The following is a 14,312-nucleotide window of genomic DNA, read 5'->3' as shown; positions in this document are numbered from 1 at the left end:
AATCGGGGGAGAAGGGCCTTGGTCAGGGAGGTGACCAAGAACCCGATTGTCACTCTGACACAGCTCTAGAGTTCCTCTGAGGAAATGGGAGAACCTTCCAGAAGGACAACCATTGATGCAGCACTCCTACAATCAGGCCTTTATGGTAGAGTGGCCAGATGGAAGCCACTCCTCATTAAAAGGAACATTACAGCCCGCTTGGAGTTTGCCAAAAGGCACCCTAAAGGACTCTCGGACCAGCGAGTCACTGGTACTTCCTGCTTTAGTTTTTGCTTGTAAGCAGGAATCAGGAGGATAGAGTTATGGTCAGATTTGCCAAATGGAGGGCAAGGGAGAGCTTTGTACAGAGGTTCCTCCTTTAACCTCTCTTGGGTAGGGGCCAGTATTTTCACGTCCGGATGAAAAGCATGCCCAAAGTAAACTGCCTGTTACTCAGGCCCAGAAGCTAGGATATGCATATAATTGGTAGTACTGGATAGAAAACACTATAAGGTTTCTAAAACTGTTAAAATTATGTCTGAGTATAACAGAACTGATATGGCAGGCGAAACCCCGAGGACAAACCCCCCCCCAAAAAAAAAAAATTCAGACTACCACTGTTTTCAATGGCTGTCACTTTTATTATAAGGCGAAATCCTCCCAGATTGCAGTTTCTAGGGCTTCCACTAGATGTCAACAGTCTTTAGAATGAGTTATGCTGTTTTTTGGAAAAATGAGTCAGAAATTGTAGTTTTTCTAGGTGGCTCCCATTTTGGCTGTAGTGTTTCCAAGCACGTGAATGAGAGCGCGTTCTTTGGTATTTTTCTCCGGTAAAGACAATAATGATTCTCCGTCTTAAATTTTATTATTTATTTACGTATTAGGGTACCTAAGGTTTGATTATAAACGTTGTTTGACTTGTTTGGAAAAGTTTATTAGTAACGTTTGGGATTAATTTTCTATGCATTTTGATGGAGGGAAACTGGGTGGATAATTGACTGAAGCGCGCCAGCTAAACAGAGTTTTTATAGATATAAAGGACATTATCAAACAAAAGGACCATTTGTGATGTATCTGGGACTTTTTGGAGTGCCAACAGAAGAAGATCAAAGGTAAGGCATTTGTTATATCGCTATTTCTGACTTTCGTGGGCGCACCTGCCTGGTTGAAATATTTTTTTCATGCTTTTGTATGCGGGGCGCTGTCCTCAGATAATCGCATGGTGTGCTTTCGCCGTAAAGCCTTTTTGAAATTTGACAGATCGGCTGGATTAACAAGAAGTTCAGCTTTATTTTGATGTATTACACTTGTGATTTTATGAAAGTTAAATATTTATAATTCTGTAGTTTGAATTTCGCGCTCTGCAATTTCACCGGATGTTGGCCAGGAGTTGCGAGCTTACGCCGCGGGACTTAGAGGTAATTTGTGGTTTAGTACGATACCCTGCGTCACTACTTCATTGCTCCAGACCAGCGCAAGGGGGAGTTAGAGCACTGATTATGCTTTTGGGTCCTACTGTGTATCTAACTGACAATGAATGGGCAGCATAAACCTAAATAGAAACTGATAACTGTGCACGACTTTAGTATTACTTACTAAAACTGTTGTTACACTAAGGTTATTATTTTATTAGGATTATTTTGCTCTTACTGTAGTACTGTAGGCCACTCCCGACCAGTCACATTGTACAGCGCCTGAGTGGCGCAACAGTCTAAGACACTGCATACCTGTGCCGCCCTCGACTGGGAGACCCATGAGATGATTGTAGGTTTTTCTCCCTCTAAAAACAGAAATAAATCATTTTTAATAACAAACTGGCTTTATTTACAAACGTCTCACCCCATGTTCAAGGATGGCCTTTTTCCTCGCTCATTTTACTTTATTTGAAAACAAAATCTCCAAAATATTTATTTTTTAACAAAGTGATTATTAATTTTGAATTTAATGAAAGCCTGTTGGATATTCACAGATATATTATTAACCCTGTTATTAGCAGGACAATATATATATTGGTCATGGCTCCCGAGTGGCGCACAATGGGACTGCCTTGCAGTTCTCCAGCTGTATCCACTGAAAGCGCGCGAGGTTCAAAGCACGAGGGCAGGGGGCACGGGATGGGCCGCAGAGCCGCGCACAGAAGACCGACCTAAAGTTTGGACACACCTACTCATTCCAGGGTTTTTCTTTATTTTTTACTATTTTCTACATTGTAGAATAATAGTGAAGACATTACAACTATGAAATAACACATATGGAATCAGTTATGAACAAATTCTTATTTACAAGGACAGCTTACTCCTTCCTCCCCGTCAGGGAATTGAACTCCGGTCTCCCACGTGTACGCATTCTCTAGTACAGCCATTATTGAAGGCTATCAAATGCTTCTCAAAGATGTCCTCTGGTGGTCAAACCAGGACTAACTAGCATTAATGGTACCAGTGGTTCACACTTAAATAACGTGCCATAGAATTCTGCGGCACCATGCAATCTGTGCCACAGTACTCTGCAACTTTTAAAGGAGGAACCACTGTATGCGTCTTTGTGTGTGGAGTAAAGGTGGTCTAGAGTTTTTTCCCTCTGGTTACAAAGGTAACATGCTGGTAGAAATTAGGTAAAACAGATTTAAGTTTCCCTGTATTAAAGTCCCCGGCCACTAGGAGCGCCGCCTCTGGATGGGCATTTTCTTGTTTGCTTATGGCCTTATACAGCTCGTTGAGTGCTCTTAGTGCCAGCATCAGTTTGTGGTGGTAAATAGACAGCTGCGAAAAATATAGATCTTGGTAAATAGTGTGGTCTACAGCTTATCATGAGATACTCTACCTCAGGCAAGCAAAACCTTGAGACTTAACATTTTGTTTTCTGTCACGGTTATCGTCGGTGAAGGAGGACCAAAATGCAGCAGGACTGTGTTTGTTCATTTTGAACATTTATTAAATCAAAATGAACACCAAAAACAACAAACAAGAGAACGAACGATCCACAGACAGTCTGGCAAGGCACAAGGCTAAACACAGAACAATCTCCCACAAATACAAGACAAAACACACCCAACTAATATAGGACTTCCAATCAAAGGCAACACCAAACAGCTGCCTTCAATTGGAAGTCCACCCCAATTAACTCAACATAGAAACACACTCACTAGACTACACATAGAAATACATAAACATAGACCATAACTCAAAACCCGGAAATAATAAATCAAACGCCCTCCTAACTAACACACCAACCTGAACCACATAAAACAAATACCCTCTGCCACGTCCTGACCAAACTACAATAACAATTAACCCTTTTACTGGCCAGGACGTGACAGTGTCTCCTTATGTTACGGGGTGAAAACCGTTTTCATGGGCACATAAATCCAAAATAAATGTGATTGCAAAATCGAATGCTTCTAACCGAAAGAGTCACCTTACCTCGATACTTACAACCGAAAATCGATACTGTCATTAATGTGGTTGTTCAATAATTATGCATAACACTTGTTGGATATGCATTTGGTGTCCAGCTGATTAGTAACGCAGTGATATTGTCACACATCATCATCTGATCTGGGACGGAATTTTCCTAATGACAGTCAAGTAACGAACAACTGTTGAGATGTTGCATCGCATGCAATAAAGAGCTGGAAAAAAGGTGTTCACAAGGAATGTCCAGAATATTTTGGTGTCTCATTCATTACGCCAGTGAAGACAGTTGTGTATGGATCCACATTGGATCTAATATCTTTAGTGAATTGTTGTTGATTATCTGTTGTCTGCTTGATTTACAGCAGGGTCTCATTAGATTTAACAGAGAAGGCATCAAGGTAATATGTTCACGTTTTCATATGTTTTTGTGCGTCGGATTGGACACCAAGTCTACTGTGCGCAATTGTGAAGGATAGACTCAATTGTGTAGAAAATCCATGCAATTATTGTAGCCAATTTATTGTTTTGAGTTCTCCTGCTCCCTCATAATTATCTGTGATTTCATTTTTGATCAGTTTTTATGAGAGATATGGCCACTTTAGTTTGTTTCCCGCTGCTTCAAATGAAAGGTGTAGCGCTACTCTGTTGCGGTAAAACCACGTGAGGTTATTATGAGGACAACAACATCTAATGTTGGCTTCAAACTTGGATGTCCATACAAACCCTTCCATTAAAAAAGGAACCTGGTTTTTGGTCACTTTCTAATTATAAAAACAGTGATGGCAAGATTCAAATGGTGAGATTAATGTTACCGCTATTCATGGTTTTAGTATGTGTGCCTGCGTCGGCCACATAGGCTACAGAAAAATCAAATTAGTCAGGCAATGTCCACATTATTGTCACATATTTTTGAATGTAATAATAATTTGATTTTCTGTGCATTGGCAAGGCATACATTTTATTATTATCGTTAAAAAGTGGTAATGGCCTACTTGTTTGACACTTTTTGCATGCTTTTTGGGGGGAGGGGTGAGGTTCTATATTAGGCCCTATGTACAATTATATCAATTACACAATTGTACTACACATTGAGGTCCTTGAAAATTACAATTAAGTGCTTGAAAAAGTCCCTGAAAGTCCTTGAATTTGACATGCCAATGTCTGTATAAATCCTGCTTAAAGGATGTATAGTCCTAGACCTATGTTGTAATATAGGTGGAGTTATGGGTACATTTTCATATGGAACTGCATGAAAATCCTTTTTATTTTTGTTTCAAACCACATTTACTCCATTATTTATAGACAGACCCATATACAGTAACGCCATTTGTACCCTTTGTGTTACTCTACTATGTGCACAGTAAGCCTGCCTTTGAGAGCTCACATGTTATGAGATTGTGTGATACTGGTGACACTAAGGGTATTTTTGCATGTTTGATCAGATAACTTAACTTACAGGAGCTAAGTTGTTTCGACTAACTAAATGACCAAAGATCTGACAAATGTTAAATAACATTTTGCCCCACTTGTAAAAATGGAACTAAAACTTTATTAGTTCCCACTGTTCCTAGGCCGTCATTGAAAATAAGAATTTGTTCTTAACTGACTTGCCTAGTTAAATAAAGGTAAAATTAAAATTAAAATGAAGTGAAGGGTAGTAAGGGTAAAAATGTAACTTCCAAAAATGACACCCTATCAAAAAACATGAGAAAGCAAACAAATTGTTTACTCAGTACTACAGGTACAAAGTCCGCCAATGAGCCTGTCAACGAGTGTCAAGGCCAGTCACTGCACTACAGCTTGGTTAAAACGGAGGTAGGCCTACATTTTGTTTTTTGTTAAGGCTGTGACTTGTGAGCTACCAGTGTGTTATCATATCATACCTGTAAACCACAGGTGTATTATCAATGCAAATTAAGAAATAAAGTCCAGACAGATACTCAGAGGGCATTAACCCCATTTACCAGAGAAGACAAAAGCAGCATGGTTTAGCTGTTCCAATCAAGCCATTCTCCCGGGAGCTGTTGAAGGGCCGACAAGACTGGGGCTGCATGCCTGCCCTGTGCCTGTGACTCCTGACCCCAGAGTGGAAGCAGAGTTAGACGGGTCCTAATCGCACTGCCTGACTCAGTCACTAATATTCACTAATAGCCTAATTAGCAGCCAGCACCATAATCCTAATCCCAGATGACAAGCTTCCCAGAATAGAGGCTTCACCAGCGACAGAGGAGAGAGACAGGAAGTCAGTGGTGTTGCTGAGTGCTAGTTTGTCACCAGAATCCCTATTATACTTTAACAGACAGAGATGGATGACACCAATAAGGTCATAAATCAGGGTTCCTCAAAATGGTTTTATTTGTCCAATAAGACTGTAAAAAAACACAAAAAAATCAGCTCCAAGTGATTTTAATTTAAGAAATCTGTTCTCAAGTATTCCCACGCATAACAGAGACGAGACTTGATCATGTACAAATGTAACCAAGGTTTGAACTGATTATGTTTTAGTCAAACATTATATCTGTTTGGGCTTCTTGCGTTGAATTTGCAGTCTACAAATTATTTGTAATTATGTTCCAGCCCCCAACCATCGCTCAAGAAAAAGAAAACAAAAGTCCCACGGTTGAATCTAGTTGATGATCCCTGTCATAAATGATCCTTTGCACAGCAAACTCTGACCTCAACACATAGAGGCTAGAAGTGTTTAAACCACCTGCTGACTGGTGATGTCACCATGGTACAGCTTTAGCAGATTAAGTTTTGGTGTGATTATTCTGGGTTGCTTGCAGAGGTGTGGTGGGCAGTCCCAAAAACAGCACGTGAGAACACGAGAGGAGAGGCTTCCTGTTCCGTTGGGTGCCTTCATACAGACGACAGGAAGTGGTTCACTATCAGGTACAGCACGCTCAGAGCTCTCAGGAAAAGACTACATTGGTTTATAGAAAAATAAGTTGTGATTGGTTTTGATAAAACAGTATTAAAAATTCTTTACACTAAACTTTAAAACTACATTATTAGTTACAATGGCATCTTTATGCTTTCATTAATAAAATAATGATAAAATGCCACTTCATGGCTACAGAAGTGAGTGCCATGGGTCGGTAGTGGTTACCTAGGCAGGTTACCTTAGTGTTCTTGGGCACAGGCACTATGGTGGTATGCTTAAAACATGTTGGTATTCAGTGAAGACACTTGCCAGTTGGTCAGCGCATGCTCGCAGTACACGTCCTGGTAACCTGGCCCTGCGACCTTGTGAATGTTGACCTGTTTAAAGGTCTTACTCACATCAGCTACGGAAAGCGTGATCACACAGTCTTCCGGGAACAGCTGGTGCTCTCATGCATGTTTCAGTGTTATTTGCCTCGAGGCGAGCATAGAAGTAGTTTAGCTCGTCTGGTAGGCTCGTGTCATCGGGCAGCTCTCGGCTGTGCTTCCCTTTGTAGTCTATAATGGTTTGCAAGCCCTGCCATATCTGATGAGCGTCAGAGCTGGTGTAGTACGATACGATGCTTTGCATGTTTGATGGTTCGTCGGAGGGCATTGCGGAATTTCTTAAAGTTCCGGGTTAGAGTCCCGCTCCTTAAAAGTGGCAGGTCTAGCCTTTAGCTCAGTGCGGATGTTGCCTGTAATCCATGGCTTCTGATTGGAGTATGTACGTACGGTCACTGTGGGGACGACGTCGTCGATGCACTTATTGATAAAGCCAATGACTGATGTAGTGTACTCAACGCCATTGGAGGAATCCTGGAACATATTCCAGTCTGTGCTATAAAAACAGTCCTGTAGCTTAGCATCTGCTTCATCGGACCACTTTTCTATTGATCTAGTCACTGGTGCTTCCTGCTTTAATTTTAGCTTGTAAGCAGGAATCAGGAGGATAGAATCATGGTCAGATTATCCAAATGGATGGTGAGCGAGAGCTTTCTGTGCGTCTTTGTGTGTGGAGTAAAGGTGGTCCAGAGTTTTTTTCCTCTGGTTGCACATTTAACATGCTGATAGAAATGTGGTAAAACGGATTTCAGTTTCCCTGCATTAAAGTCTCCAGCTACTAGGAGCGCCGCCTCTGGGTGAGCGTTTTCTTGTTTGCTTATGGCGGAATACAGCTCATTCAACGCTGTCTTAGTGCCAGCCTCTAACTGTGGTGGTATGTAAACAGCTACGAAAAATACAGATACTCTATCTACCTAGAGAGTTTATCTCATGATAAGCTGTAGACCACACTATCTCAGGCGAGCGATAGCGCGAGACTTCCTTAGATATCGTGCACCAGCTGATAATTACAAAAATACATAGTCTGCCGCCTCTTGTCTTAACAGACACCACTGTTCTATCCTGCCGGTGCAGCATATAACCAGCCAGCTGTATGTTGAGTGTCGTTGTTCAGCCACGACTCCGTGAAGCATAAGATATTACAGTTTTGAATGTCCCGTCGGTAGTTTAATCTTCCGCGTAAGTCATCTATTTTATTGTCCAAAGATTGCACGTTTGCTAGCAGAATGGAAGGAAGTTGGGGTTTATTCGATCGCCTACGAATTCTCAGAAGGCAGCCCGCCTTCTGGACCCTTTTTCTCTGCCTCCTCTTCCCGCAAATCACGGGGATCTGTGCCTGTTCCCAAGAAAGCAGTACATTGACGAGCCCGACGCGTACAGACTCATTAAAGGAAAAAAAGGATTCTGTCAGTCCGTGGTGAGTAATCACAGTCCTGATGTCCAGAAAACAAAGAAAATAAACGAACAAAAAACTATCGGTTGGGCGCACGTAAAACGTCTGCCTTCTTCTCCGCCACCATTTTGTTGTTCCCTACGCTCCATGACTCCTCCTCTCTTACCGTTTGGCCTCCTCCAGGTGACAGAGGTACTCGTAGGCGATGTTCTGTCGTCTCCTCACGTCCATCTCCTCCGCCGAGAGCCTCTCATCGTCCTGAATGGCTGCAGATGGAAACAAAAACACAGTTACAGCCTGATGCACAAATGCCAGTAATGAGAGGGTGGGAATCATCTGCTGTAATCATCTTGGACTGGATATAGTTCTCTCTGTGTTCTTGTGAATGAAGAGATTCATAAGAACACAGAAAACCATAATCAACATGATAGGATCTTTTTGGCATTCATTCTTTAAAAAATCGCAACGTATCAGAAACCTGCCTAGTAGGATACTTGGGACATTATTACCTTACTTTAGAGAGAGCGTGGGGACATTGCTTACATTTGCTATGACAAGTTCATTGTCCACCCTCCCTTACAAAAGCCTGGAAGGAGTGAGAGAGCCAAGCTTTCTGGTCAGTAGCTTCAGACCAACATCACATCACGCGCACACACACACACACGACTGACTAGATCAGTCAAACAATATTTTTATTTTATAATTTTTTTCTCCACATTATGTCCATCTCCGATAAGCTACCCAGGAAAGGGTAGCCCATATTAATATTTGTAGCCTTAGTTAGTTATTGATTTCATGAACCATTTCTAACATCGGATAACATTCATATACTGGCCATCTCTGAAACTCACTTAGATAATTCCTTTGATGACACAGCAGTAGCAATACATGGATATAACATCTACAGAAAAGACAGGAATGCCCATGAGGGAGGTGTTGCTGTACAGTATATGTTCAGAGCCATATTCCTGTAAAGCTTAAAGGAGGATGTTGTTGTGTCAAATGTTGTGTTTGCAAGTTCACCTGCCTCATCTAAAGTCACTTATTTCAGGGTGCTGCTATAGGCCACCAAGTGCTAACAGTCAGTATTTGGATAAGGTCTGCAATGCTTAATAGTGTGTGTGATGTTAACAGAGATCTATTTTCTGGGTGACCTGGACCGGTTAGCAACTAGCTTTCCTCTCAAGAGGAATCTTCTTACTGTGACTAATGCCTGCAATATGACCCAGGTTATCACTCAACCAACTAGAGTGTATACCAATAGTGTTGGATCTGTGACATCCACTTGTATTGATTGTATCTTATTTTCTCCAAAGTGATATCAGTTCCCATTGGCTGTAGTGACCATAACATTGTGGCAATAAAAAGGAAAGCCAAAGTGCCAAAAGGTTGTGTTATCTTTTGTTAAGATGTAAAAAATGTATGTTGGTCTGATGTGTATGAGGAAGTGAATCCAGATGCAGCACTGGAAGTATTTGTAAAATTCTTCATTTCATGCATTGACAAGCATGCACCTGTTAAGAGATTAACTGTGAGAACAGTTAGAGCCCCCTGGATTGATTATGAATTAAAACATTTTATGGTTCAAAGTAATGATGAAGAAAAAAAATGGCAAACAAGTCAGGCTGCTCAGCTGATTGGTTGACATATTGTAAATAGCGACATTTTGTGACTAAACTTAACATAAATAAGAAATTATATTACCAAACCAAGAACTGATATAAAACACAATGGAACAAGACTTGAGTACTTTAAATGATATCATGGACAGAAAACCCATTCATCTCCATCGCTCATTGTAGTTGATGGGTCATTTATAACAAAACCTTTTAATAATGCCAATCATTTCAATGATTATTTCACTAGTAAAGTGGAAAAACTTACAAGTTAAATTACATTATTGAACAGTGAATCATCATTTTTGCATAAAATATCTAATAATGAAAAAGGATTGCGGTTTGGAATTGTCAAGTTCGTGTGGGAGAATGTGAAAACACTATTGTTATCCAGCAATAATGATAAGCCACCCGATATAGACAACCTTGATGTGAAACCATTTAGAAAGATAGCAGACTGTATTGCCATCCCTATTTGCTAAAGCTTAAACCAAAGCCTAAAGGAGTGTGTCCACAGGCATGGAAGGAAGCTAAAGTAATTCCACTGCCTAGAAATAGTACAGCACCCTTTACTGGCTCTAACAGCTGCCCAATCAGATGGCTGCCTGTTCTTAGTAAACTGATGGCTAAAATTGTGTTTGACAAAATACAACGCTAATTTCCAGAAAACAAGTACGAACTTTTAGCATGCATATAGATAAGGGCACTCAACTTGTACTGCACTGACACAGATGCCTGATGATTGGTTAAAATAAATGGATAATAAGATGATAGTTGGAGCTGTATTGTTAGATTTCAGTGCAGACTTTGATGTTATTAATCATAAATTGTTATTGAAAGAATCTCACTTGCTTTGGCTTTACATCACCTACATCTCATGGTTGAAGGGTTACTTATCCAATAGAACCCAGAGAGAGTTCATCAATGGAAGCTTCTCTAACATCAGATATGTACAGTGCGGTGTCCCTTAGGGCAGTTGCCTTGGGCCATTAACTTCTCTATTTTTACAAATTATTTGCCACTGGTCTTATACGAAGCTAGAATGACTATGTATGAGGATGATTCCACACACTACATGTCAGCACCAAAAGCCTGTGGGCCTACTGAATTTCTAAATAAGAAGTTACAGTCAGCATCAGAACGGGTGATGAATAATAGACTGGTCTTAAATACATCTAAGACTAAAAGCATTGTATTTGGCTCAAAACATTAAATCTCAACTGGAGTTGTGTATAAAGGGAGTGAACATTGAGCAAGGTGAGGAACCTAAACTCCTAGGTATAACATTTGATGGTCAATTATCATGGGCAAGTCATATTGACAAAGTTGTTGTGAAGATGAGTATTATTTTTGTTATAAATTATATTATGCTTTTGACACAAAAATAAAGTGTACTAGAGGTTCAGGCTCTGGTCTTGTCCCATCTTGATTACTGTCTGGTAATATGGTCAAGTGCAGCAAAGAAAGACCTAGCAAAGCTGCAGCTGGCTCAAAACAGAGCAGCACACCTTGCCCTTTACTGCACATACAGAACTAACATTAACATGCCAGTGCTTCTCTTCTAGTTATGAGAAATATTGCTGTAATGAAAATTCCAGATTGTCTACATAATCAAATAACATACAGTTCAGACACCCATACTGTACATACCCCACAAGTCATGCCCCCAAAACGAATTCACGCCAGCGGTCAGTATTATACAGAACCATGATCGCATGGAACTCCCTTCCATATCCAATTACTCAAGCAACCAGCAAAATTACTTTACATTTTCAAAAACATCTCATGGCACAATAGGGACTGTGAAATGACAAACACACGCACATACACACTAATCACACTATTTTTTGTTGTTGTATTGCTTGTATATTGTTGTATTTTAAATTTGTGTAACTGTTCTTGTCTATGAGTGTTTTGTTACTTGTCGTGTTTTATGTTTTTGTGTGGACCCCAGGAAGAATAACTGCTGCTTCAGCAAAAGCGGATCCGAATAAACCAAAAGAATACAGATATTCCAAAGAGAGGTCTGCACTATGCAGCACTTGACTCTCTCCTCCTACTACCTCAGTATTCAGACAGCGGTTACGGTAAATCACATGGTCGAATCGCTCAGAGGCTGTGTTTAGACAAATAGCCCAATTCTGATTTTTCTTCCACTAATTGGTCTTTTCACCAATCACGTCAGATCTTTTCACATCAGATTTTTTCAGAGCTGATCTGATTGGTCAATAGACCAATTCGTGAAAAAAACATCAGAATTGGGCTGTCTAAACGCAGCCTCTGAGAACTGCATGTGAACAGATGACTTAGCAGGCAGCCTATGGCAATTATTTTATAGCAACTTTCTTTTATTGTCCAGTAGCCAAAGGCACAAACCTAGTCATAATATATTATTAGCAACCCATGCTAGTTGTTGCATATTAGATCTCCCCTCTTTCTAAATTTCTAACAGATATTTTCATCTCTCACATGAAACCGTTCACATGTGTGGTGCCCTTTTGACAACAGTGTTTTCTTGATATAAATTGCATTATGGAACGAACATTTACGTGTAGCCTACTGCCTTGTGTGCATTGCTGCGCTTATAAATGTGAAGAAATAATAGCTGAGCAACATTTTAGGCTAAATGTTCTGATTGGTTGTATCAGACTCATTGCTTTTTAAAGTTTGTTATGTAGCCTAGGCCTACTGGTTGTATGAATTTGGGATCTATCGTCCCGCAACTGTCCCAGTCTGTTTGGAATAGGCAAATTCTTTCTCGACAAGCTGACCAATAGAATAGGTAAACGTTTGTACTATGGGGTATAGTAGAATGACATAGGCTAGTGATTTTGCTGTTAGTTACTGGTCTTGTTGGCTGAGGAAAAGTAAATGTGGACAGTTATTCAAACATCTTCAAGGTGCACATCAGAATTCATTAAGAAGAACTGCACATTGTTGCATCCTGGACTTACATATTCTGTTAATATGAATTTTCATAATGTAAATGTGATTTCTGTCATTCTGAGCAGAGTGAGTGGACATCCTAATTAGGTTACGTACCCAATGCAGATGGGTCCGGTAAATGTATCAAATGTCCAGTAAATCAAAATGCTGCCAGTCAAATGTCCGGTGCCACATTTTCGGAAACCCTGCTACAGTATGCATGTAGTGGGCGAGTATGTAATTGATGGACCATTATTACTGGGACGGGCTGAACTAGTTTAGACCGCTATGTTACTGGCGTGACTTTCGAAAAATACCCTTGTTGCCCTCAAGACCCAGAGTGGAGAAGTCTAGCAGGCACATGCAGGCAAGCCCAATCTGACTGATAGGCTGCATCTCGCCAAACACCATTTAGGTGATCAGAATAACTGAGCATGCTGCTGACACTGTCATACTTGCTCCTGTGCTCTTGAAAGAGCAGTACAATCCAACCCACTATGCAGTATTTACACCCTGATGAACAAGTTAGTTAGGCCTAGAAGTCTCACTAACGAATCCCAGCAGATAAGGCCCAACAATGGTGCAGGAATTATCAGCCCGCTACTGTAGAACTAATCTCACTGACATCTATCCCTGTAGCTCCTGTGACCCACTCTCACTGACATCTATCCCTGTAGCTCCTGTGACCCACTCTCACTGACATCTATCCCTGTAGCTCCTGTGACCCACTCTCACTGACATCTATCCCTGTAGCTCCTGTGACCCACTCTCACTGACATCTATCCCTGTAGCTCCTGTGACCCACTCTCACTGACATCTATCCCTGTAGCTCCTGTGACCCACTCTCACTGACATCTATCCCTGTAGCTCCTGTGACCCACTCTCACTGACATCTATCCCTGTAGCTCCTGTGACCCACTCTCACTGACATCTATCCCTGTAGCTCCTGTGACCCACTCTCACTGACATCTATCCCTGTAGCTCCTGTGACCCACTCTCACTGACATCTATCCCTGTAGCTCCTGTGACCCACTCTCAATGAGGCAGCAGACAAAGCCAGTTTACCCGACCAACAAAACTCTCCTCACCAGTCTTAATTAAGCCTTTATTTAACCAGGTGAACATTCTCTTTTACAATAACGATTAATGACCTTAAGTCTCACTTAGGGGCAGATTGTGATGCAAGGGTCTGCTAAAAACAAAAGTTAATTGGACAAGCCATGGAACTTCTAATTGAAGGGTCAATTTATAAGGGTCTGTTGGCCCTGAAATTGTTATGCCAAATACGAAAATATGAGAGGGGGAAGGGGGCACAGGAGAGGGTTTAGGCACAGGAAAGGACACACACAGCAGGGGTCCATCTCTGAGCTGTGTGGGCCCAGGGGGAGATCTATGGTCAGAGCATCCGTTAGCCTGAATCTGCTGAGCCAGCTGTGTTATTGGAGAGGACCAGAGTGTGAGTAAACACTCACCCCAGAGGCGTGGGATCCCCAGCACAGCCATTACACACACACCACACTCAAACTTCCTGGAAGACCTGCCTGCGCTCAGTATGCTGGGCTATGTTTAATCTGTCACTGCCTTCATCTGTCAGAACATCACTGGACATGATTTATAGACTTGACTCATTGCTTTGTTAAGGTAATGTTTCTCTATCCTATGGGAGCAACAAGTTAAGTTACACGAGGGGTTCTTAAATGCATGTGGCTATCAAATCCT

General features: G+C 41.2%; 1 protein-coding gene across 2 annotated transcripts in view; it reads right to left on the bottom strand.

Moving 5' to 3' along the window:
* Positions 1-14,312, bottom strand: part of LOC106580416 (ras GTPase-activating-like protein IQGAP1) — an 83,993-nt gene that overhangs the window by 65,363 nt on the left and 4,318 nt on the right. For both annotated transcript variants that reach the window (XM_014161454.2, XM_014161455.2), the window contains exon 2: positions 8,219-8,318. In XM_014161454.2, the coding sequence (XP_014016929.1) occupies positions 8,219-8,318 (100 nt within the window). The remainder of the gene's footprint in view (positions 1-8,218; positions 8,319-14,312) is intronic.

Source organism: Salmo salar, chromosome ssa20, assembly GCF_905237065.1.
Source record: "Salmo salar chromosome ssa20, Ssal_v3.1, whole genome shotgun sequence".
Classification (NCBI taxonomy): Eukaryota; Metazoa; Chordata; class Actinopteri; order Salmoniformes; family Salmonidae; genus Salmo; species Salmo salar.
Note: the sequence above shows the minus strand (reverse complement) of the source record. Positions and strands in the feature narration are given on the sequence as shown.